At 36.8% G+C, this 26,372-nt stretch overlaps 1 protein-coding gene across 4 annotated transcripts in view; it reads left to right on the forward strand.

Moving 5' to 3' along the window:
- The window catches only part of EPHA6 (EPH receptor A6), a 515,545-nt gene that overhangs the window by 269,382 nt on the left and 219,791 nt on the right, over nucleotides 1-26,372 (forward strand). For all 4 annotated transcript variants that reach the window (XM_087755983.1, XM_087755985.1, XM_087755984.1 and 1 more), the window contains exon 5: nucleotides 6,795-7,130. In XM_087755983.1, coding sequence (XP_087612109.1) covers nucleotides 6,795-7,130 — 336 coding nt within the window. The remainder of the gene's footprint in view (nucleotides 1-6,794; nucleotides 7,131-26,372) is intronic.

The following is a 26,372-nucleotide window of genomic DNA, read 5'->3' on the forward strand; positions in this document are numbered from 1 at the left end:
TGAAAACTGTCAGGGAAAACTTGCTGCCAGACCTTTCCGCTCCTGCTGAGGATGTCAGCCAAAGCAACCCAGTGAGTGGAGGCAGGGAAGAAATCAATCACAACAGACGTACCAGTGCCCCGTCTCACCCTGACTTGGGAGAAATAAGAAATAAAGGAGACAGTGAACCACATTCTAGTTTCTGGCTTGCTCTTGGTTCAATGCTACCATGCATTGCCTCTCACTCAGCCTAGACTGCAAGGTATCAGTACTTCATTGACTGTAACAGCAGATGTATTCATCTTATACCTACAATGATGATTATTTCACTAATTGTCAGCTCTGCAAATGACACTGAGACTCTTGACAGGCAGACTGTGTTCTTCTTGCACATCATCAGTAATGAAGAGTCAGCAGGCCAAATTATTCCCTAAGTGATATCTTTAGCCCCACTTCTTTCAAATTATTCTCTCGGTTATTAAAATTATGTTTCTGTCATAAATACAACCTCGCTGCCTTTGGTGGGTCCATGCAGATGTGGCTAATTTAAATTTAATAAACAAAGATACGGATATGAGTAGAATTTAGATTGTTCCTTCAAAACTGTCATGCTTTACTGTAATAAAAGGAGTTGAAAAGTTAGGGAAAAAATTAGCCAATTTGACTAAATAGAGAGAAAAGGCTGTGCAGTAAGAAAATGCCTTTTCTGCATAACTACTTTTGGGGCAGATCTGCATTTTTGATGCTCATTTGCAAATTTGTATCCTGACGTGTGAGATGTGACATAAGAGATTAAAAATTTTTCTTGTGACTTTTTAAATAAGAGTTGTTCTTGAATTAAACACAGAATGAACAGTGGATTCCCCTTACAAATTTCTTCATATTCAAACATTTTGAACTAACTGTATTCATACCTATTTTATTTGCTTCCCCAAGTCCTGCAAAGCAATATGACTAAGATAGGTAGATATTTTATTCTCTCTCTCTTTTCATTCCTGTGTAGGGTTAGACAGTATTCCTCACTCCAGAATTTTTCCTTAGTACTGGAAAACTTGCATATGCAGCATTATGGAAAATAAGGACCTTGATTTAAGAGACTATGAAATTAAGAGTTTAGCTTCAGGCATCCACTTTTTTCAAGATGAGCTTCAAATCTAATTTCATTAATTCTGTGAAAGTGCATAGTGTATGCTTTTCCAAAATTGTACAGTTACCATTTTTACTTCATGTAACTGTATTTTGTAAAAGAAGAGTGTGCACTTTGCAGAAAAGCATAATAGAAATCTCATTTTAATAAGAGGAATGAAAATTACATTAGGATATATTGTTAATCTCTTTATCCTAGCCTTTTTCATTTGATTGGCACTTGTTATCAATCTCTTGCTGCTACTCTTTCTCCTTATTTTATTTCTCTGCCATATGCGAGTACTCTATCGGTGATCTCTCGGCATACACAGTGAGCAACAAATAGCATCATATCTAATCCCCTGTCTGATTACTCTGTACGTAAACTCTAACATTTGCCACTATAATGTAATTGGATAAATTGATCCATCTTTTCAAGGGCAGGCAGGCTTATATTGGGTGTCTGAGTCTGAATGCATCTCTTTTCATGTTATGCTTAAACAATTTTGAACCCAACAAACTTATGCTCTGTTCAATAACCTCTGCCACAAACTGCATCCTCTATTTTTAAGAGTCAACACTGTATTCCAGCAGCAAAATCAAGCAACATGCTTGAAGACTTTGACTCTACTGCCTCTCTTCTTATTTTTATATCTATACTTGTTTGCAATTTATCATTACGCTCAGACTTGGAGCATTGGTTTGCAGTCACTGGCTTCCATTCTTCCTTCCTGCCTCACAGAAAAAGAGTAAGTGATTCTGAAAAGGAAAAAACGTAATATGGCATTCTACATCAACTGACACTACTTATCTATGCTACATGTATGTATGTGTATCAAAAAGCAATTATGAACTCAAGAGACACAGCCAGATGCTGATTCTGAGTATTCTCAGAAGACGATGCTTAATTTTTGCCCTTCTGCTGTAAAGTCAGTAGTCAAATACCACACACTTCTAAGACTCCAATAGTTGATAATGGACAGTTCTCACTTAAAAAACAACAAAGTTTTTTCCAGACAGTCATCACTCTGTAGTGTTTAAAATACTGCATTGCCCTCACTAGATTTCTGCAGCACAAAGCAAGATGAGGTGTGAAGCACTGTATGAGGCATCAACTTGGTTCTGTTGCTTTTGGAGTGGGCCTGCTTCTCCATAAGATATCAATGCCAGTCTACTCCACAGAGAATGTAGAAATACTACTTATGTTATAATTTGTAAATGAAGCAAATGACATTGCTCACACTTGGGCTGTGTTTCATCTAAGAAGCAGAAGAGCTGCGGTTGTTTTTAATGCTCATCCATCTGAACTGTATTTTACTCTTTTGCATAAAATCCAAAGTCATGAATTTTGCTGTGAGGAAGGGATCCATCATTTTCCCCAGTATACTTGTTTTCCTTAAAAATCAATATAAGGAAATCCCTGAGAGCTTTGCACACAGATGTCTGCAGAAGGCTTATTGCTGCCAAGTTTTTCCAATGTGTCAAATAATCTTTGTATAATTTATAAATGATAACAAAGCAATCAGGCCACATTCATAAAAGCCCAGTGACACATAATTTAGCTGAATCTGAGGATTAGAATTAATTGTCTCTCTTTGTTCCAAGTTCTAAATCTTAGTAAATGATTCACTGCATATCATTACAGCTTAATATTTGCATGAAATCACAGTTTAACTGGCATAATTTAACAGCAATTAAAAAGCTATTTAATCGTCATGCAAATTGGCATGAGGGGCCTTGAGTATGAAGGGTGTCTGAGATTTTTTTCAGTGTTTGCAGGCGGACAGTCATATACTTTCAGACACCCATAACATAAGTGATAATGTTCTCCCTATTCGTTGAAATGTGAATGTACAATAATTCATGTTTTCTCTTACAATTGAGGATTAAGTCCCAAATCATGAACATAACAACCTTTACTCTCTAGTACAAATAAAAAATAAATTTTAAAAAAAGTGTATTTTATCTACTATATTGGTTCTTCTACTGATGCCATCTACATATAGTATAACAGAAATCTGGTAGAAAATTAAAATTGACAAAGCCAGACAAAACTCTCCTATTGCCCGGATTCACATTAATTCCTGTTTTGGCCTGCCAAAGTTGATGAAGTAACATAAAAAAACCCTGAGCCAGTTTTAAAACATTGGCTCCAATCCTTCGAGCAATTACACGCATGCTTAGTTTTAAGTGCATGAGTATTACCAATTATTTCAAGGGGATTACTGATCCGCTTAAAGTTATGCACATATGTAAGTGTGATTAAGGCTCATCCTCCATATTCCTAAAACCCCTTGTTGGTTTTAACAGGGGGAATTTGTTAACACCAGTCATTATTTAATTCTCACAGCAGGTTTTAGAGGAAACATAATTATTCCTGTCTTCTGCACATAAATAATAAGAACTGAAGCTGAAGTAATCTGTGCTAGTTTTAGCTTATTCTGATCTCAGAATGTTTTCCAGAGTAGCTAGAACCATCAACCTTACAATAATTTTATGGGAAGTTTAGAGATTTGTAAATCTGAGACACTCGAAGGTTGTAGGGGCTTTTGGACCACATCAGCATCTTCAAGGCTGTAATTCGTCTGTTTTCCACACCATTGGAAAATGATGTATCAATATAATTAGCCTTTGTTAACAGGTTGCATTTAGAAATACTTACATATGACAGTATTTCAGATGCTTCAATGTTAGACTTACCACAAGGTCCCAGTCAAAGACCAGGAAGGAAATACTCAAAATATTCTCTGTGACCATAAAAATTACAGATTACAAAAATAGTTTTCATCTGATGGGTTCCAGAAATATTGATCTTCAGTACAAATGAGCCACATACCGTTCAGCTAAATACTTCCTTGATATGCTGAAAAATAAGTGGTCTTTACTGCCAGGGTCTTTTTTGGCTGCTAACGATGAACTCACTCTGCACAGATAGATATACGAATAAATACTCACACATTCAAAATATTTTAAACTTTTTTGTCCACTAAAAAAATGCAAAGCAATGTGACACCTCCAAATATTTTAATTACCAAGTGCTTCAAATCCAGCAGCTAACTCATCATTTACTTTAGGGCAAAAATCATTTTAATGAAAACATAGCCTCAGTTATTTAAAGTTACAAATAAATGTCAGAAAAAAAAAAGCAACTCAAATGTTCAACTACAGTTCACAGAAAACCTTATTGGTTCACATCATTGCTCCCATGCCATACAAACTTTTTTCCCCTTTTCAAACATTCCAGCTTTTATACCAGCATTTATGCCACATAAGTAAACAAATAGCATCATGTAAAATTACAAATGTTGGTGAATAGTGACCTTTTTTCTGCAACTATTATTGCCTCTTTCCTTCATTAAAGTTAGTATTCATTCTTGCTGCTATGTGTAGGTACAACTATATAGATTTTTACTACTATAGTTTTTTAGTAAAATGTAAGGTATAGTAATGTTTTCTGTTAAAGTATAGTCCATTTTAGTATTCAGGGTCATCTTCAAGAATTAAGAACTTGAATAAATGGATTTATTTCAGTTGTAGGGGCAGTCATGCGCTTGATTTTCTAAATCACTACATTTTGTTCAGTCAGATAAATAGCTAAAAGTCTGAAAATCAAATCAGCTTATCAGTGCAGTAGTAATTGCAGATATAAGGAAAGAAAGAAATAACAGAATTGAACGATTAGAAAGAAGTGGTATTTTTTTTCTGAGATTTGAGATCCTGATTTATATTTGAAATGCTGGGAGGAGCTTTGATATTTTGTTTTCCTTCCTAAGGCAAAGTTCTCTCCATTTGTCTGACCATCCCTTGGGCAGAAGGTCTTGCCCTCATCCTACAAGTTGTTGAACTGGAATTTACAAGAGTGTTGATCAATATTTATTTTTGTTTGTTTGTTTAGTTCTTCTCTCATTGTCTTAAAGTCTTTATAAAGGACATTATGATATTTTAATTATCTGACTCTCTCAGATTTACTGTACCATTCAATTTGGTGAAATACTCTGTAAGAATTAGCTGATGTCATTTGCAAATGTTTTATATAGTCTTTCAATCTGCTTGAGAGGCCCTGAAGTAATGAAAAGCTCACTCAAAGTTTGAACATTATTTAATCAAAACTGTATACTTAAGTCTTGCTGGCAGGCTGTATAAATCATGAAAAGCTGCAAAGCAAGCTGAAACTTTTCAAAGTTCTGCTAACCATTGGCTAAGCAATCCATGTACACTGTGATTTTATGTCGGGAGCTGGGAATACAATGCATATTCAACTCATTCACCTGAAAAAACTGCAGAGATCGCCAGTTGAATTTATCACAGTCATCATACATATATGAAAACCTGGAGTATAAGGCCAAATCTGTGTTTCTTACATGATTTTTCATAGAATCATAGAATCATTAAGGTTGGAAAAGACCCTTAAGATCATCGAGTCCAACCATTAACCTCTCACTGCCAAGACCACCACTAAACCATGTCCCTAAGCACCACATCTACCCTTCTTTTAAATAACCCTTCTTTTGTGGGCATATTTTGGGTCTATATACAAATTGCTTTTGAAAACACGTGTCTGGAAGTGCTTGTTTGAAATATGTTAAGTGGAAGAAAAATATAATAAGAAATGAGATTATTCGGACTTCCTTTAGCGATTTCTGCCTTTCCTGCACCCCTTCACTAATTCCTATCTGAAAAATCATTAGGTGGTAAAGTTCTTCCATCAGACTGTGGAAGGTGGTATATAAAGCCTCAGGTGATTTACTTGTGATCCTACACAGTAAGTCATCATAACAGCTGAAAACTTGTTGGACATACCTTGACTATTGTGGGATCCATGGATAACGGTCACTCATGATTCATCTGACAGTACACAGAGAGCTTCACCACCTGCTTGCTAGCTGAGAGCTTTCCTATACTCTGCCTGCTGCTACTATCTTTGCATCCCTCCCCACAGCCTTCAAGAATCATTTTTTCTCCTGATTTGCAGCCATCCTTTTAGATCTTTAGCTTGAAAGGTTGACGTCTTCACTGATACACTGATGCTGATGAGGTGCCAGGAGGGAAAGAAAAAACTTGTAAATTGTCTCTCGTGCCAAATAGTCTTGGCCCGTTGCCACCTAACTCTGTTAATGAACAGCAGCAAAGAAATCCCTGGGGATAAGCAGTCAAGCATGGAAAAAATATCTGGCACTGCAGAACTAATACAAACAGTTTTACCTCTTGTAGTTATTCTAAAGCTGTTATTTATTTATTATTCAATTTAACTCATATAAAACATCAAAGATTATAAGTATCAGAAAAGCCTACATTGCTAGACAAAAAATAAGGAAATAAATTTTGTGGTTAAAGTTCTACCCCAGTATCCCACAAGATCAAGAGATATTTAGTGCAAATTTGTGCTATAGAGTCTAGGTTTGACGTTCCCAAGTCATTTTTATGTTGCCTTAAATTACTTCTGAATTAATTCTAATTTATTTAGATTATTCAGCTTTTTATGATCTCACCTATTTATTATTCCTGCTTAATTTTCCAGGATTGTAAGTATTTCTATAATTTTTAATTTTTCCATTGGATTTGTTATTGAAATGTAACTCTTTTAGTTTCTATTTGCAAATAATTGCCTTAAGACTAATGTATTTTTTCATGTCTTTTTTCTCCAAAATAGAAAACTGTCGCTTAACAGGCTTTCCCCTCCTTCTCTGCAGGGCCACCTTCTGCTCCGAGGAATGTAATTTTTAACATTAATGAAACAGCTCTCATGTTGGAATGGAGCCCCCCAAGTGATACCGGAGGAAGAAAAGATCTCACGTACAGTGTCATCTGTAAGAAATGTGGGTCGGATGCCAGCCAGTGTGAGATTTGTGGGGGAGGTATCCGTTTCATCCCCAGGCACACAGGTCTCATCAACTCCTCTGTGACAGTGCTTGATTTTGTGTCACATGTGAACTACACCTTCGAAATAGAAGCCACGAATGGGGTCTCGGAGCTGAGTTTCTCTCCCAAGCAGTTCACAGCTATCACGGTTACCACAGACCAAGATGGTAAGTCCCAGCACTGCATGTCTGTTACTGTGCCCCTGTCATCTATGCACTTAATTAGGGGGATCATTTTGTTTCTTGGAAGTCTGGGTCAGCAAGTTAGGATGTTTTGCAGATTATTGCAGGTTTTTAAGTGCTTTTGGTGAGGACTTCCAGCTTCTGCTGATGAGGGCATTAAATGCTTTTGGCAGTTGGCCCTTAACCCCAATATACAGGGTACAAAAACATATCTTCCTGTTTAAAATTAAGTGCAAGCTTTAACTACCTGAGACTAACGGTATCAGTGGTTCATCAGAACTGGAATCTGCGTCTGGTGCTTTTCCAAGTCTGTCCTTGCTATTTCCATTCTGAGAGAGTAAAGCACCACAGGTTATCTATTTGCAATTTCACAATTCAAAGGTGAAATGAAAGTGAACGCACCTCCTTCAGCGTCCATGTTTCATAGTACTAATACAGCACGCTTCCCTGTAAGATCTTTCAACATCTGTATGAGCCATTTCCTTAGGTGAGGTATACTAATAGATTTTTTTGTTCCTTTAATTGTCCACTTTGCATTATTGTTTTTGAGCTTTTTCTTCCCCCCATTTCAGGTCAAATTTATGCCCAAGGCTGACCTTTATGAGAAAAATGGGAAACTCTATATTTTTGTTTATTTCTGCAACTTTTTCCTCTTCCATCTTTAGAAATACTTAGTATGCCAGGGAACAGCATCATAGGTTACCAACAAAGCAACCTGTATAGCAGTGTTATCTTCTGGCTTGTGTTACTGTAGATGAGAAGGTTATTTCAAAATTATCCCTTGCTGACATTTGTTCCAGAAATGTTTTTCACCTACTGTGCAGTGACATTGCAACTGTAGCTGAAGTGTTTAATGTAGAACAGGAACTGAACTGGCAAAACTACGGTTTTGAGTAGACGACCTTTGATAACATGAAAGTATTTAGTGAAAGTGCTAATGTTCAGGAGGATCCTGTTATGTTCCACTTGTAGGAAGGCCCTGGGTTCTTTCATTGATCAGCCTAGCAAAAATCTGCTTACCTGTGTATCTGGGACAAATAGTTTTGTTGATGAGTAATGACTTGTTTGCCTTTGGGCATACAAAAATTAACAGCTTGCTGTGATGATGATAATGACAATGGTAATACTAATAATATTCATGAAAATGGATTAGAAAAAGTGTGAAAACTACTCACTGTTCATGTGATGATGGTAACAGAAGAGCTAATTATATAAGATGCCTAATGATATATACTTTGCACTGAGAATTGCCTTAAGCTCTTGGACTGTGTATCATGTTGCGAACCCGTATCTCTCTTTTCCTTTCTAATTAAAGGAAAAAAATATGGTGCCAGAAACTACCCCTGTGTATACTTATTTTTAGATGTTACATTGTACTAAATGCAAGTCACCAAGCATGCACAGGGGGAGGTCACCAGAGATATGGTTTGTTTTTAAACGGACTAACAGCTGTGTGAACACAGCTTGAGATGTGTATTTAAGTGGTGGGCTTTTAAAACACGTCTTTTGCTGTTGTCTGTCCCTGGTTTAAGGATATAGATTTTCACTGCAGTTTACTCAAACCAGGGAAAAGACCAATGTTTTGATAATTTGTGACACACTGACAGTAAACTCTAGAGTGTAGGCTGCTTGCATTCCCTATAATTCTTACTTCACTAAAAATGCTGTTGGGAAGGGCTTCAGAGAATTTAAGACCAGATATCCAGAATATCTCTCAGTTTATTTGGATATAAAAAGACAGCTTTGCAGGAGAAAGCATTGTAATAAATGAAATGGAGGCATCTATAAAATATAGTTATAAAGATAAAACCATTTTTGTAGACTTACAAACTGTGTAGTTTTATAAAATCATAAGTACGGTAACTATATATTTAGAAGTAAAAGAGAGAAAGAGAATGTCATATGAAATATGGATGAAAATGAATGGAGTTTTGGTTGATGGAAATTATTGAGAGGACAATAAACATTTTTTGCGACTTTCTTTTAGTCATAAATAAGAAGTGATATGGAGAAAGCCAGGGTATCTAACCTCAGAAAAGGAAGCTGTAGAACTAAAGCTTCAGAACGTTGCGGAGACTTTATTAATGTTTATAAATCACATCGAAGTTCTCGAATAAAAGAATTAGTGACCTTTTTATTTTTATTGTTAGCCAGCTATTAGTAAACAATTTATAGTTTTGCTTTTGCCATATTTACCAAAACCACTAAATAATCACTTTTATATTGCACTTTTTTCTAGCTGTACCCCCAAACAGTAAACTCACTGTTGCAATCTTTCCTTATAATCTTAATTATACTGAAATGTACAGTACTTATTATATGGTGTTACAGGTTTGTGCACATGTTCATATAAAACAAAGATCCAAGATTATATGCATAACGTGACAACAAAACAAAAATATCTTAACATGTATAAGGACTGCATTACCAGAAGTCCAAACATATTGGTTTAAAATAATTTTTCTCTTTTGATGTGTGTCTTAATATGAAAGATCTAGATGTATAATAAATTATACCTACATGACATGTTTATCCCATGTTCATAGTACCTTTTTATATTTTGGTATAGATATTGCATGAAGTGATAGAGTCATAGAATCATAGAATCGTTCAGGTTGGAAAAGACCCTTAAGATCATCGAGTCCAACTGTTACCCTATCCCTGCCAAGTCCACCACTAAACCGCGTCCTCAAGCACCACGTCTACCTGTCTTTTAAATACCTCCAGGGATGGGGACTCGACCACCTCCCTGGGCAGCCTGTTCCAGTGCCCAACTACCCTTTCAGTGAAGAAGCTTTTCCTAATATCCAACCTAAACTTCGCCGGCGCAGCTTGAGGCCGTTTCCTCTTGTCCTATCGCTCGTTACTAGGGAGAAGAGACCGACCCTCACCTCGCTACACCCTCCTTTCAGGTAGTTGTAGAGAGCGATAAGGTCTCCCCTCAGCCTCCTCTTCTCCAGACTAAACAACCCCAGCTCCCTCAGCCACTCCTCATAAGACTTGTTCTCCAGACCCTTCACCAGCTTCGTTGCCCTTCTCCGGACACACTCCAGCACCTCAATGCCCTTTTGCAGTGAGGGGCCCAAAACTGAACACAGTACTCGAGGTGCAGCCTCACCAGTGCCGAGTACAGGGGCACTATCACCTCCCTGGTCCTGCTGGCCACACTATTCCTGATACAAGCCAGGATGCCATTGGCCCTCTTGGCGACCTGAGCATACTGCTGGCTCATGTTCAGGCAGCTGTCAACCAACACCCCCAGGTCCTTTTCCTCCAGGCAGCTCTCCAGCCACTCCTCCCCCAGCCTGTAGCATTGTATGGGGTTGCTGTGACCCATGTGCAGGACCCAGCACTTAGCCTTGTTCAGTCTCATACACTTGGCCCTGGCTCATCGGTCCAGCCTGTCCAGGTCCCTCTGCAGGGCCTTCCTACCCTCCAGCAGATTGACACTTCCACCTAACTTGGTGTCATCTGCAAACTTACTGAGGGTGCATTCAATCCCCTCATCCAGATCATCAATAAAGGTATTGAACAGGACCAGCCCCAACACTGAGCCCTGGGGAACCCCACTTGTGACCGGCCGCCAACTGGATTTGGCTCCATTCACCACCACTCTCTGGGCTCGGCCGTCCAGCCAGTTTTTAACCCAGCGCAGAGCGCACTTATCCAAGCTGTGAGCAGCCAGCTTCTCCAGGAGAATGCTGTGGGAGACTGTGTCAAAGGCCTTACTAAAGTCCAAGTAGACAACATCCACAGCCTTCCCCTCATCCACTAAGCGGGTCACCTTGTCATAGAAGGAGACCAGGTTAGTGAAGCAGGACCTCCCTTTCATAAACCCATGCTGGCTGAGCCTGATCCCCAGTTGTTCTGCACGTGCCACATAATGGCGCTCAAGATGGTCTGCTCCATGACCTTTCCCAGCACCGAGGTCAGGCTGACAGTCCTGTAGTTCCCCGGATCCTCCTTCCGACCCTTCTTGTAGAGGGGTGTCACGTTTGCTAACTTCCAGTCATCCGGAACCTCCCCGGTTGACCAGGACTGCTGATAAATGATGGAGAGTGGCTTGGCAAGCTCCTCTGCCAGCTCCCTCAGTATCCTCTTCATAAATACATAAATTGTTTTCTTCAATTGTCATATCTTTGTTAAGAATATATAACAATATCTTCAGCTGCTGTAAATTCTGTTAGCTGCAATAATTTACAGTAGCTGAGGAGCTAGCATTTTATTTTCTTTGAGCATATTGGATTTACTTCCCTCTAGTGGCTCTTTCTTTTTGATGGTTTATGTGAAATTAACAGATTCTTCTTTAAACGTGCAAAATTATTAGCTTGTTCTTCATGGCTTTTTCTCTCTTTTTGGAGAAGATATTGCTGTTGGCATTTTGCTGAATAAAGTAATGCAATGAAGAGTACTGTAGGCATCCACAGAAACTGAAGAATTGTATTCTACGACAGTTAGTGAGTAGAGTAGTCTGAGGGCATCCAAGAGGGAGAATATTTGCTGACAAGAGAAGTGAACTAATTCAAAAGTGATTAAGGCTCATCTTTATGCACAGAGGTCTACCACAAGTAATATTAAAATCTTAACTGCTGCCTCATGCAATCACCAGCATCAACAAGATTAAGTATGCTGCTCAGCTCTAAAAATGACAAGAAGCAGACTAAAGGAAAGTAACACTTTGAAACGGCTTTGCAAACTGCATCCTGCAAACCTCTCTGCAATTTGATGACTAAAGCATTACCAGACCTGATCAAACACTGAAAAAAAATTATTAACATTACTGTAAGTCATATAAAATTAGTTTGGTAGTATTCATTACTTTTTTAGTTATTAATTTTGTACAAATATTCATAAATTCGATATCCGTGTTTTTGGTTTTTGCCCCCGGGCTTCATAAGGAAACAAAGTTTCTGTGGTCACATTGTCTGTCAGGCACCATAAAGAACTGTGAACCCATTAGCCAGCATGAGTTCTATAACAGAGAAAAAGATTTCACAGATATTATGTTCTCTCAACAGAGCTGTGAAAAACGACCACTTACAGTCACCAAGCTGTTGGTTGAGTCTGCATGTCGAAAAGCAAGGTTCAGCTACGTAAGGCTTGCTTACTGGACTAGAGATGCCAGTGACCAATGACTTAACCTGTCTATTGGCTAGTCAGTAAAGAAAGAATATATATAGTTCCTGTATGACCACAGCACGTGCTGTGTCTTGTCCAGCAAGTGTGGCAAACAAGGATGGAGTAAGGGTGTGCTTGGAAGTGTAGATGTTGCGGATGGAGAGATGAGGGAAGTGAGCTATATGCTGCTCTTGTGTAGCTTTGTTTCAAAATGTTTTGAGATATCAAAATAATCCCTACTTTAAATTCAGGTAAATGGACAGATAAAGAGAATGAGATTCTGCTCAGAAAAGCACTTAAGCAAAGTCCCTGTTCAAGGAAACAGCACATATTAAGTGCTTTCCCAAATCACTGCCAAAGTAATTTGTAAACAACAGAAAGGTAAAACATGTTTTCAAAAAAAGCCTCATCAAAAAATGTGCAACAATACTGTTGTTCAGAAAAGTGCCTGGATGCCTTTTCTTTATGGGAGAGAGAAAGTTTTGTACAGCAGTAAATATGCTGAGTATGAAGTAAGTGTACTCAATTGACTTTAAATCATTGTGTGAAGAAGCAAAGTATTATATGCTGAATTGTAATTTATGTTTCTCTTATGACTAATGGAAGGAAGAGACACCTCACTATGTAACCTTCTTAGCGTGCCTTAGAGTCTGAATTGCCTAAAGAACATTCAGAAGTACCTGAGGTTTTTCATACATAATTAAAGTAGTAAATAATGAATAATTAAGCAATACAGAACTTAAAACAATAGTTCCTGTTTCCAAATAACAGTCCACACACACATTCCCTCAGTAGGCATTCATATGTTCTATTACTTGAGAACAGAGGGATTTTTCAACATTACACTATGTAGAGGGGGAGTAGAGTTGTGAGACGTATCCTGAGTACATGATTATGCAGACAGATGGTGGCCTGCTCCATTTCAGTCCACCATTTCAACTGCGTCGCTCCGTAGCTATAGTGTTTCTCTGACTGAGTAGTTTCCTCATTGTCCGGTCTGCATCTTCACTGCATCATGTCCCTCCTGTGGGACTCCATGCTGGCAGCCCGCAGCTTACCTTTCACCTGCAAGTCCCACAGCAGTGACCTCCCCTAAAATTACCATCCAGCCGTGGGATGCTTTGTGGGCATCGTTCCATTCGTGGGCTCCTTCTGTGTGTCTTCCCTGCCTTGGTGGAAAGCTTAGAGAAATACTTTTGTGCCATTGCATCCCGGAAATCTCATCTTCTTCCTCCTCAGTTCTGCAGTTTGTGAGTGACTCTGGTCTCCGTAACATCAAAGACCTGCTACCAGTGGACAAAGTCTGAGGCATGAGAGACTTCACTCTGTCTGGGCACACAGCCTATCACTATATTAAAGACCTGTCTAGTTTTGCTGTGTCTGTCTAGTGTTGGCAGCCTGTGACTAGCTGAGGTTTTCAGGCAGGCTCTGGAACTGCAAATCTGGCAGGCTTACTTTGTCTAATACATTTTATTTTACGTGAGCCATTGGCAGATATATCCTAGGTGATAAGCTGTTTCCTAATCTGATGCTAAGATCTTGCTAGTGTCTGAAAGGGATTGCCTTTCGTCTAATTCCTTTTTCAAAATAAGTTATGGCCAATTCCTTGTTCCTAGTACAGGTGGCTCCTCACTCTCTTAGAGCTGTGGGAACTGAGGAATGCATGGAAGGATTTCAGTGTCTCTTCCAGGAATAAACATGACCGTATCACCAGGAATTAATGGCATATAGCATTATAATAACAATGCAGATAGTGTAAGTTGTTAAAAGCCTCATCCAACTGTCAGAAAAGCATCTCAGTGGCACTACCAGGACAGTTTATTAGGATTAATCCTTCTGGCTGATGACCGTATAGTTTCAGGATGCTCATTGGGGTGGCAGGGGAGAGTTCCCTGTTCACTCATCCTAAGTTGCTTCCCATAGTAGCATCTGACTCACCCTACTCAAAAGTCAACTTTCCTTTTTTTTCCCGAGTCTCAAACCTCTACAGATGTGATTGTCCTTTGTAACTTTAAAGTCAAGAGAGCTGCTCTTTTTATAATGGCGTGATGAAACCCTTTGAACTGTCTTCCAAACTGTTTATGTTAATGGTTTATAAATCTAAAGGAACAGCTATTTCTAATCACTGATTATTGAAATGGAATAGCAGGGTTGCACAGTCACAAAACAACCTCCATCAGATATTGCCAGAGCTCAAGCCACATGAAAGAAAGATTGTGAAGTTTTCATAGATGACAATAAATGAGAAATTTATGTCATTTGTTTACCTGACACCTACAGCTGTATCAATAGTTCTGCCAAACCCTGTACTGTCATGGGAGCAGTGCAGAGCTGCTATTTATGTGAAAAATTTGAAGAGAAATATTAACTCATTGGTTACTGGCTAGGGACAGTCTGTAAATGTCCACACTGAATGTGATGCAAAGACAGTAAGAGGGATTACTAACCAAAAAAAGAGTTTGAGATGTGTACTCCCTATTTTAAGTCGCTTCTGAATAATACATTTAAACAATGCATTTAAAAAAGGTCTTCAGCATTATGCAATGAATATTTAAGCCAGTCTTTTAAACTATATGAATGTATACACATATTTATGTCAGTGTATATATAAATTAAGCATTTACAGTTGGAAAGAAAACCACAAGGCAAAAATCCTAAATCTCAGTTCTCACATTTGTTCAACTAACATTGTTAGACCCTTCAGGTCTGCCAAAATTCAAAGTTTTGAGGCAAGGTCTTTGTGCAGCATAGTTATTACCCACAGATTTTCATCTGCTGGTCGCCTCTTTACATTTAGATTGCTTTTTGCTGATGTTTCTTTACACATATGCCTGGTTACTACACAGTAATCATAGGTGACAAATGGTTTTTCAAACAATCTTGGTTTATATCCTGAAAATTTTTTAAATACCTGTAAATTTTATTTAACAAATATGTTCTTTTTCTGCTGGAAGATATTGATGTTCAGCCACTTCTTTAGTGCAGCAAACATCAATCTGATTCCATTTACTTTAATTTCTCGTTCACCAGTATTATCCATTAAGCTAGTCGGACTATGCGTAGTTTTAAAATATGTTTCTCTAAGTTAGGCATTATACGGAGAAGAAAATGAAATTCTAGTTTGAAGGAGGAGGGTAAAGAGGTTAATCAATACTGTAAAGTATTTTTCCCATAATATACTTACCAGTGTGGTCTTTCAGCTTTTATAATAGTTTCTTTCATTGCATAGCACATTATTATTTATAACCATTGGCAATTTTTCTGTGACATGCGTTTTCAGCAAGTTCCTGATCTAAGTTGTAGTCACTAAAATACCATGTCCAAATGCTGCAACAATTATATATTTAATAATAATAGTTTGTTTTGATTTGTAAAGGGGATATTTGTGGAGAAAAATGTAAAATAATCATTACAAATAAACTAGTAGGCATACAGCACTGCGATAAGAAATATGCCTTTATTTTATTTGTTCCTATTGTAGTCCATAGCTGCAAAGGGCATTCAGCACATGATGAATGAGATGCTTATTCATCAACTTCGGTGATTATAAAGAATGTCAAATAAGCTTATTGGGGCTATCTGCACACCACTCAGCTAAGAACCATGTTAGGATAATCAAGCACATTTCAATTAGCTGAAACCTCTCACAATGAATGATATATAGTTAGAAGAATCATTATTGAGTATTCTAGTCAAGGTAGTGTACAAGATATTTCGGATATAAACTGTTGACTTAAGTAATTGGAAACCTCTGCCACAAATGTTAATTGACCGACTTACAAAATTCTTCAGAGTTAGATTAGGAACCTTCTGTTTTCAAAGTTTACCTAAACATTTCTGAAAGCTATTTCATTTAAAAAAAATAAAAAAAACCCAACCACCACAACTATGATGTTCCCAGTATATGACAAGTGAAATGAAGACTTCTGATGCATTCTTGGCAAGAGGAGTAATTTTGGTCAAGGGTAGTAAAGGAAGGCATTCATCACGGCTAGTCAATCTGAAACAAATCGTGTTTGTAGATGTCATGACTTTCACGCAAACCTTTAGGGAGCATGTTCAAAATGAAGGACAGGGTAAATTACAAACCAATTCTGCTGATGTTTGCTATGGGGTCTTTAAAGCAATTATATTGGTAGCAGGTTGCTCCGATTCATTTGCTTCTTAAAATGTAGTTTCTTCATTACACTCAACAACCCTTCTCCTTCCACTTCTGTGACTCTTCCATATGCATTTGCCTTAGGCTCACAGATTGGAAATAGTTTTCATTTATATACAATAATGGCATTAAGTTATGCACGCTGGAATAAGGTTGAGAGCAGACTCAAAATTACATAGTTTCTAAAGCTTCAAGATAATATTTCTAATAACATGCTTTTACCCTTTTCTGCCCAGACTAACAACGAGAGACATCTGTTTACTATCTTCATATCTGTCTGTGTTAGATATTTAAATGTTTTCCCACTGTGGTAAAATTTATACCGGGTCTCTAATGAACAAATAATAAATATTGCTCCTCTGAAAAGATTATACTAGCCAGGATATGCACGCTTAATATTTAGTTTAGAAATGCATGTTGCCTTTAACAAACCCTGTCATAAAGGAGCCTTCATATTCAAGTCTGAATCCTCCTTCATATTTCGAGTCTGAAAGACATGGCTACAGGTTCTAAAGTGGACTTTTTCAATAAAACCATTTTAAATCAGTTTCGTAATTTGTTGACCCTCTGGAGTAAGTGCAACTAATTCTGTGAAGGATTGACTGTTCAGAGTATTTTGTCTCAGTTGTTTTCACTTACTGAAGTGACATGGAAGTTAGCAAACAGTGCATCACATAAAAGTGCTTGATTTTGCTGTCTGTATGTAGAGTCATGATAGCCAAAAGGAGAAGGAAGGTGATACACAGAACCGTTCCCAAGGAAAACATGAGCGAAAGGAAGAGGCATGTGAATAAAAGAATTTATAATATAAAAAAAAAACTTTAAAAAAATATTAAATTTAATAATTTTTTTAAAAAAACATGTATTCAGCAAATTAGACCAATTTGATTACCGTATTTCTTTCTTGGAATAACAATGTCATCTTGTACACTAAACTACTCAGTATTTGAAAACCGAAATTTTAAAGCAAATATTTACAAGAAATCTCTAATTGCAAAATTAGATCTAATGTCCCAAAGCTGTTTCACTGGAAGTCAGTTACAGATGTCCCACTGGATAAAAAGCAAGGGAGGCCTAGCTCAGCTAATGTTTCCTGAATACTCTTGTTGTCTCCTTTACTCTTGCTTAGTTCTTTTGCCTTCATTCGCAGTACTCGAATAACTAGTCACAACTTTTCTGCTAAAGTTAATGGCAAACCTTATAAATTGCTCCAGTGTTAATTAAATCTCATTCTTCATTGAATTAATCTACATCTGCAAGAATTTTCTTTGTGCTTATTCTGTCTGAATATAAAGTAATATTTTTAAACTTGTCTTTTCCGTATCTTTTTAAATAATACATGCAGCAGCTTCTAAATCATGTGCTTGATCTATAACTGTATTGAAGTGTTTAGGGATTAATGTGCATTATCTAAGTGACTCATAAATTCAAACTTGTTATGCGTTGCAAACAGCTGATGTATGGTCCCGTAAGTTACTGACAAGTTGTTCAGCCAGTTTCCAATGCTGCATTTTACAGTTTAGAAATAAATGATCATTTTACTATATTAGCTCAAATCTGTCTGGAAAACAGATTGTCTGATTCCAGTGACTGGTTCATATATGCATAATATTAAGCACTAAGCTCCATTTTTCAAAATTAGATTGTTCTGCTGAAATTATCTAACAATTCTTTTTATCCTGTAATTGAAGATCAATGAGGACTACAAATACATTTTTTTACAGGGTAGGGTAACAGAGCAATGGATTCAGGAAATTCAGTCTATAGTTCAAGGATCATGGGCTACGATCTATCAACAATAGAGAAGATATGAGTTTGCCTTCTTCCCTCAACTCATACATTTTTCTGTCAAGCTAGAAATGCCGTTTACTAATTAGACATGAGGTGAATTTTTGGTATCTCATTGCCATATATTCATAAATGTCATTTATTCTAATAAAGGGAAAATATTTTAACTGATATTTAACATCCCTCTATGCCAATTTACAGAAAGTATTGATTTCAGTTTATAAATAATGCAACTCTGACTAGAATATGAAATCTTTGGAGAGGAAATAGAGAAAAATCACATTTTTCTAATGTGGTGTTAAATACTATTTACCTTTAAAAATTCTTCCTTGTATTTGGAAGTGAATTTTGTATGGTCAAAGAAGCAAGTTGACAGCATGGAAGATTAAAGTCTGTACCTTTTCAGAGAACATGGGTGACTGCAGAGCTGTGTTAACTTAGTTCCCAGGTGTATATTATTTTGGTGCTGGGAGATTATCTTTAAGAGAAGAGCATAGTTTTATCTGTAGTTATCTCCCTGACCTTTTCCTGAAACAATCAGGTTCGGTTGTGCTAGTTGCAACGGTGACTCTTGTTACGTACAACATACTGTAATACTGAAAAAGTGATTAATCTCAGATGAACAAAGGGATGTTTGCAAGATCTTTGAAGCTAAATTTCAATTTGAATAGTTTCTCGTGTTGCAACCCATAGGAGCTGATGTAAAAGGAAGTAAGTTGTGTCCCAAAACCTCCACCCTTGGCCCATACAGCTTCTGTATGCCATAGAGCCACCTGCACCAAACACACTACAAAGGCATTAACATGATATTGTAATGTTTGTACCTCACATTCCAAAGCATGTATCAGTGCAGTTCTGTGCAGGTTCAGGGACATATTGCAGGGTATCTTTATCTCTTTTGCAAGTTATCTAACATCACATTTGTTTCATTATCTTCCCCTTTAAAATTTTTGCTTTTCTGTTATAACCATTAATCTGTGACACCACTGGTTTGTAAAGATGGCCTGAGACTTCTCGGTAAGCACCCAAGATGTTAGCTGCAATACTGGGTGGTGTACAACTCCGAAAGGCAGACTACTGCATGAAAAATAAGTTCAGATCTTGTTTTTCCATATTGGTATATAAAGCAGCATTCTGCATAAACTTTCTAGGTAACTTTTACCTTCTCATAAAAATAACAAAGCTAAGATCTTTTAAGCAGCAGTGTGAATAGAATATTCTTAATTTTTCCATTTTTCCATTTTAAGATGATGGTTATATTGTCAAACATTAAAATTGTGGCTTTCTCATGCAGTTTTAGGGAGAATAAGACTAACATCTTCAAAAATAATTTGAGTGGGTGGGATATGTGTCAGTTTTTATGAGCAAATCACTATTATTCAATCTCTCAGTTGATGGAGGATTAAAATTAATTAAAATCTCAATCTGGCATTTCTTCTATAATTAAATGTAAAGGATAAAAATGCTTAATATTTAGTATATATAGTTTATTTCTATATACATCTATATATTATACAAAACTGTCTTTCAAGATGTGTATAAATAGTGTGAAAATAATGATTTGCCACTGACTTATTAGTCTAATACTGAAAAATGTTAATATTTTAATGTCTTTCTGTTTGCTATAAGAAAATACTATTTTACTTTTTGGAAATATTTTAATAATTTTGTAATATTTTCATATGTACCAGATTGATACATGAGCTATGTTTCCATGTAACACTAAAATTACATTTTCATTGAAACTATCCAATACTTTCAAAAAATTTCCCAGATGAGATGTACTCCACTCCTTACTCTCTGTATTACTTTATATTTAAACTGTCGTCTTATCTTTCTGTTTAAGTTTTTGCAGGTTAACATTTTAAGTACCTGATATACGTACAATCTATTTCCTCAGTGGAGTATTGTGAATTAAGTAGTGATACAACAAACATTTAAAAGCTGCAGAAAATACAGACCTTAACCACAAGAAGTTGGGTACCTCTGACACAGCTACCTATACACACTATGGGTGCTCCACTGGGTGAGAGAGTACTCACAGAGAGTAAGGAAAATGTGTGCATGTTTTCTGCAGGACTGACAGGTTTTCCAGGGAACTCAGGTCTCATTAAGCATCTCAATAAAAGGGAAGCACTGGGAGCTGCAGTTCACTGAGCACCTTTGAAAATACTGCCCCGTCACCGAGATGCTTAATGGAAACTGGCTTGTTTTACAGACCGGGCCGTTAGTCCTTTCTTAATCAATAAAATACACTGGAAGTGCGACATTTATTTCAGAAGGATGTGGAGTCGCATCTTGCACACTGGTAGAAGTGTGGAGTAACTGTGAAAGTAAATTATTTAAGCACAGTGTGCTGTATGTGTACTTCTAATCTCTTGATATAAGGTGAAAGATCTGAAATGCCAGCTTTACACTCTTAGCCTTATTACTAGGTGGCCAGTGTTTTGACTAGATTCTTCTGTTTCCTAAAGCATTAAAAAAATCAGCTTATAGATTTTAGTTTTTTGCTGTTTTGTTCTTTTTCTACTTAGAAATTCCTGCTTATCTCTTGAGTTTGTTTAGATCTCTTTAGAATAATTAAATATAGAAATATTTAATAAGGCTAAATGTTATTACAGTATACTGTTTGGATTTTAAAGCATTAAAAGATTCCATTATTCCGAGTTAAAGCAATATGAGATAGTCCTTGTAAGAATTGCAACATTTGCAACAGGAAACAAGAATAGCACAGACTTGTTGGCAGTAATACAAATACTACAGATATTAATTAAAGAGATTATTTTACTTTTGGTGACTTTCACAGCCATTTTTATGCAAAATAATGTATTTCCTTTGAGAAATTATTTTTATGTAGCCATAAAACATCAAATATTAAATTCACACACCCAAGTTGCTACCAAAGTCTTCATGAAAAAAATTAAGGTTCCAAATTAAATCACTGGAAAGTTTTTCAAGAAACCTTAATTCAGAATCATGGTTTTTGTTTTACTATGCAGTCTTTAATTATATAAATGGCCTACATGTTTTTGGTCAAGTCTCCATGATAACAGGCCAACGTTCTTCTGCATCATCCTCATCTGTCAGTGTGTATTTTGTCCCTTTACCCCTTTTTTAGCCCAATTTCTCAAAGCTAAGCCTTCATGTGCCATATACTCTATTTTAGGTTTTCTGCTGCGTTCAAATGCTGTAGTATTTGGTTGCTTTTATGCACGTTGCAGACATTAAGTCAGTGATCCTTGAAGGCAAGTAGGTAGAATTACTCACATTTTAGAAGGCAAGGAAAAAGTCTATGCATGTAAAGCCATGTATGGCATAACTATCCGTGAGGTGAGCATGGCTCCCTTGGGATGCAGATATCCCACGTTTCCGACTTGGGAGAATTCAGTTCTTTCTGTAGATTTCACTGGCGGTTAAGCATACTCGTAATTTGTACACAAAAAAACAAGGAGAAAAATGTTCACAACTAGCCCAGTAATTCAGTTGATTGATTTTGAAAATTAATCATCTCTCTTTACCAGGAAAAACATTTATGATCAATCCTGTAATTAGTACTGCTTTGCTTCATTTTTTTCTTGAAGCATATTTCCTGCATGGGAAATTTGGTTACAAAGCACAACATGCTACTTTTGGCTACTTCACTGAATGATAAATGGGGAAAGTAAGCAACTCAGAGTAGTAGACTAGGGGTTGATAATCCTCTATGTTCAAGGAGCTACAGTGAGTCTAATGAAAGAGAGAATTGCCCTCAAATCATCTTTGGCTACTTCACAGCTAAAATGTGGGAAAAGCTTCAGTGTTTGGATGACAGTAATGATCACAAAACAAAAAATATTGATTCACCAAAAGATTATTAAAGATTTTTAAAATTGTAACAGTCTCTTTCTGGATGGAAAACAATGGTTGAGGAAAGGCTGGTTAGGAAAAAAAACCAAAAAAAACAAACAAAAACATTCTGCCAAAATATCCAAATGAAGTCTTTTGTAACATTTTAAATTACTTCCTAGTTTTCGTAGAACAAGTATAGTAGTTTTGTTTCTTATTCCATGATATAATGTAGTATGGAATAATGTGTGGACTTCTGTTTATCTCCTTCACTCTCTATTTTTCTCACGTGTGTGGATGGGTGGGTTTATGCCAGCGTTATACACAGACACACGTGGATGTCTCTATGCAGTCTTTATTTCTTAAAAAAAATTAATTTTTTTCAAATATATTAGCAAATAATAATAGTATAAAAATATGTACCTATCTATTTAACTTTTTAAAGGGATATAAAAGAATTTGCATTCAAATTAACTGCTAATTGTGAGATACTGGACCAAATAATCCAGGTTGTTCACCTTCAAAGAAGTCTAGAAACATAACTGACATTTATTTTCACAATAGTAAATTTACTGAAGTATGTTCTTCCGTTTACTAATTTCGCTTAAGCTTTTGCTATTGACTTATGACAGTGAAATAATACATGGTATCAATTGTCTTAAAAGAGAAAAATTACGCTAGCAACAGTCAAACAGTACAGGTACTGCCATTAGTGCATGCTTCTTTAGGCTGATGCACTCACCTTTAATTGCTTTGCAGTATTTCCTGAGAGCATAATATCAATAGTCCACTTCTGTCCACCCAGTAGTAGCTTACTGCTGCAATAAAAAGTTATTCTGAGTATTTAAGTGGGAAAAGAACTGTTTGAAACATTAAATTCTTTCTGTCAGGCAGCTGAGATTTAACTGGAACACACTCAGTTATAAAACAGGTTTTCATTGATCTGAGTGGTTGAATTCTTAACTGTAGTTTATTTTCCCTTTGATTTTGAAATCCATAAGTGCCAGTCATAGCTTTAAGAACGAAAATCGTTGGCAGGGAAGTTTAAATTAAAAGTGATAAATTGAGACTGCTAGGGACCACTACTGCAACCAAACACAAATGCCATGACTGCAGCTCTAAACATCGCTGCATGCTTCATTTTAAATTAAGTGTGATGAATTAGGCAGGAAATTAATTGCTAGCTTGGAATAAAAACAACGATGCTGATTGAAAAAGGCATCATAAAACAATTTTTTTACTTTGCAGCAATCCCATCTGACATATCAAAAAACAAAGGAACACTAAAAAAAATTAGTCTGATTGAAAAAGTGGGCATTTGCTATGAGTATCTGTGGCCATGCCTGCGTGTATGTGAAGGTGACTTTCCTTTGAGAACGCGTTTGCCAGCTTAAAAATGTAAGAGCAAATTGAAAGATGCATGAGACATTCTTGTACCTAGGTTGTAGGTTGTTGGGGGTTAGGTACATATATCTCTATCACTACTGACTAGATATTAGAGTTGCCGTTAACTTTTTTAGTGGCAACAAGTGCCAGGATGAACAATTACTCTTTCAGAGAGTGACCTTAAAGACCAAGCAGAGCTGTAAATCTTATACCTCCTTAACTAGTCTCAATTTATTTTACTTTATGTCCACTATGCATTGATATAAAAGCAGACACAACAATATTCAGGAATTCGCTGGACAACAGTTTCCCTTTTGTAAAGTTTCAGATTTAATGCTCGATTCAGCATTAGTGGAACTGTTTCACAACTAATTGGTTATTTCTTCTTTCTAGCAACACATTAGTTCCTCATTAGTAGTATGAAAAGGCCCTTGGTAGTATATAGATTGGTGAAATACTTATCCATTTGCCACAGGTGAAAAAAAGTATTTTAAAAGAAACTACAAAAGCTGAAGGCAATGCAAATGAGTCTTTACCTCCTAAACCAAAGACATAAGTATTTGAAGTTGAGCATTTAAGATTCTCAAGCTTCTACATTACAGCCCATCTAATACAATTTAATTAGTTATTATAGAGCTCTTGCTGTAAGGGTAAAAGTATAAATAAGAGCACTAAACTGAGGTCTTTGTTTTCCTTGTTATTACCAAGCTTGATTTGTCAGTCACCATCACATTCATTACCTTCTTTTGCCTCTAATTTGCCTCCACTCCTACTATCCAAGTTGGTAGATAAGGCTGCACGCATTTTACTCACTGGGGTTTCCTTGCCCCAGTCTCCAATGTTATGTTCAACAGCTCAGTTTTCTTCCCTGCTTGCCACATCTCTTCTGTCTCCTAAACCAAGGATTCAACTCTTACTCCATCTTTTTCTATCATCCTTCTTGTCTTTCTTCTGTAGCTCCCTGCTGCCTCTTTCCACTGTTCCCCAGAAATCCTCAGTCGAATAATTTCTTTCACATCGTCCGCTCAGGCCACATTGTAGTATTCCTTCTTCCAGAGCACCCAGCAGCCTTGCCCATTCCTAACCTACTCTTTTCCCTAATCTTATATGCATACACATTCTACTTCACGTCTCCTGAGCCCACAGCTCTGCCTGTTGCCTTTTAGCTTTGTATCCAAAGCAGACTTTTCATGGCTTGCTTGGCATTCCCCTTTCTACCCTTGCACTTCCCTTCTGGTTCATGCTTGATTTCTTTTCCCACTGCAAAGTTGATGGCATGGTTTGTGTGTGTTGTTCTGCCTAGGAGTGACTGGTAATACATACATTCGTATGTACATACATTCATACATCTATACATCATCAGCTGTCATGGGAAGACTGCCACATGTTACTTGTTCCTAGAGGGCATAGCCTTAAAGGTAAAAATTGCTTTAGCCCATCAGTGACATGAATGCACAGGATAATTTCAGTATCCTCTTCAGTTTTAAGTCTTGTACCAGTTTGCTAATCATGAAGTGAGATAGTTGCTGTATACTCTCAATCTGCCACTGTGCAAGCCCTGTTTGTTGCGGAGAGAGCTGTACAGTTTTAATCAAGATTTGTTACTGTGCTAGGTTGTTTGCTTATATAGTTAATGGTCTTTCAATACTGCTATCATACACATTTTCAAAACTTTAAGATTCAATCATAAACATCTGTTCAAGTTACAGTTTTTCTTGCAGAGCCTCAGACCAAGAGTTAAATTTTAGTAAACTGTTAAAATAATTGTATTAGTCTGGTATCATGACCAGACAGAAGGTCTTATCAGTTTGGAAATCTTTTCTTGCACAACTAAAACTGGCCTTGCAGCAGAACGATATGACATTCCAAGATATGAGATAGTAAAGACAGAACACCTGGTGTACAAGTGCTGAATGCTTAAAATAAATTGAGTACTGAAAGAAAAAACACCAAAGCAATAAATTGAGTACTGAAAGAAAAAACACCAAAGCCTTGTGTGTGGGTTGCATAGAAAGCTCTAACTTCTGACTGGATTTTGGAAGGACAGCTTTCTGCTCTGTCTACATTCTGATGTCTTCTAATACCTGCCTACATATTGTAGGTACTATCTGAACCCTAATGCTAGGGCTAGAACAAGGGACCTTCAGACCTTGAAAGGCAGAGTTTGCAATCTTTGTGCAGTTCACTGAAGCTCATGTAGCTGTGCATGAGCTCACTAAAGAAACATGCAAATATAAGGGCATGTTTGCAGTCTCATTCATCTGGCAACTATTTAAGATTTTCAGTGTTGAAACTAAAGAGAGACGAGTTGCTTTGTTACTAATAACATAAAAGATTTGATGCTTTCGACAACCTTTCTATTTAAAAGAAACCTAGATGGATTGTTAGCATGATCTGAAATTCAATAGTCCACCATTTGCAGCATTTAAAATCACCATTTTGAAATATAATTTTTTATAGAACCATTAAACTACACTTACTCAGATAAAATCTGCTATTTTTTTTTTTTCCCACACAGTTCTGCTTTAATTATGGTCAAAATATGCTTAACAAGTAATTATGTCTTTTGGGAACAGTGGAGAGACTGTACCCATTTGGTGGTAGTATCTATTGGCTATGGGCAGGTCCTGCCTAGAGTTTTACAGGGCCTGTGAAAGGGATAAGATCAATGTCTGAAAGATCACTAAAGCCCATTTCTTACATTTTTCTAAAATCTCTGTTACATAGATGTGGTAATTTTTTTCAACATATCAAATCCAGTGCAGTTCAACATTCACAGAGATTACCTGAAAAAGAGTCTAGTCCAGTTAGTGCTTGTTGGATGAGTAGAAAATACTGCATTCAACATTAGAAAAGGTTCTGCAAGCTCACTTAGGTGAGCCAGCTAAGTACAGCCTTTCAGTCCCTTGACAATATAGTTGATTGGAGGCCCCTGGTTTGATCTACAGAGG

Source organism: Nipponia nippon, unplaced genomic scaffold (genome assembly GCF_047370975.1).
Source record: "Nipponia nippon isolate SJK-2023a ecotype South Korea unplaced genomic scaffold, ASM4737097v1 scaffold_2, whole genome shotgun sequence".
Lineage (NCBI taxonomy): Eukaryota > Metazoa > Chordata > Aves > Pelecaniformes > Threskiornithidae > Nipponia > Nipponia nippon.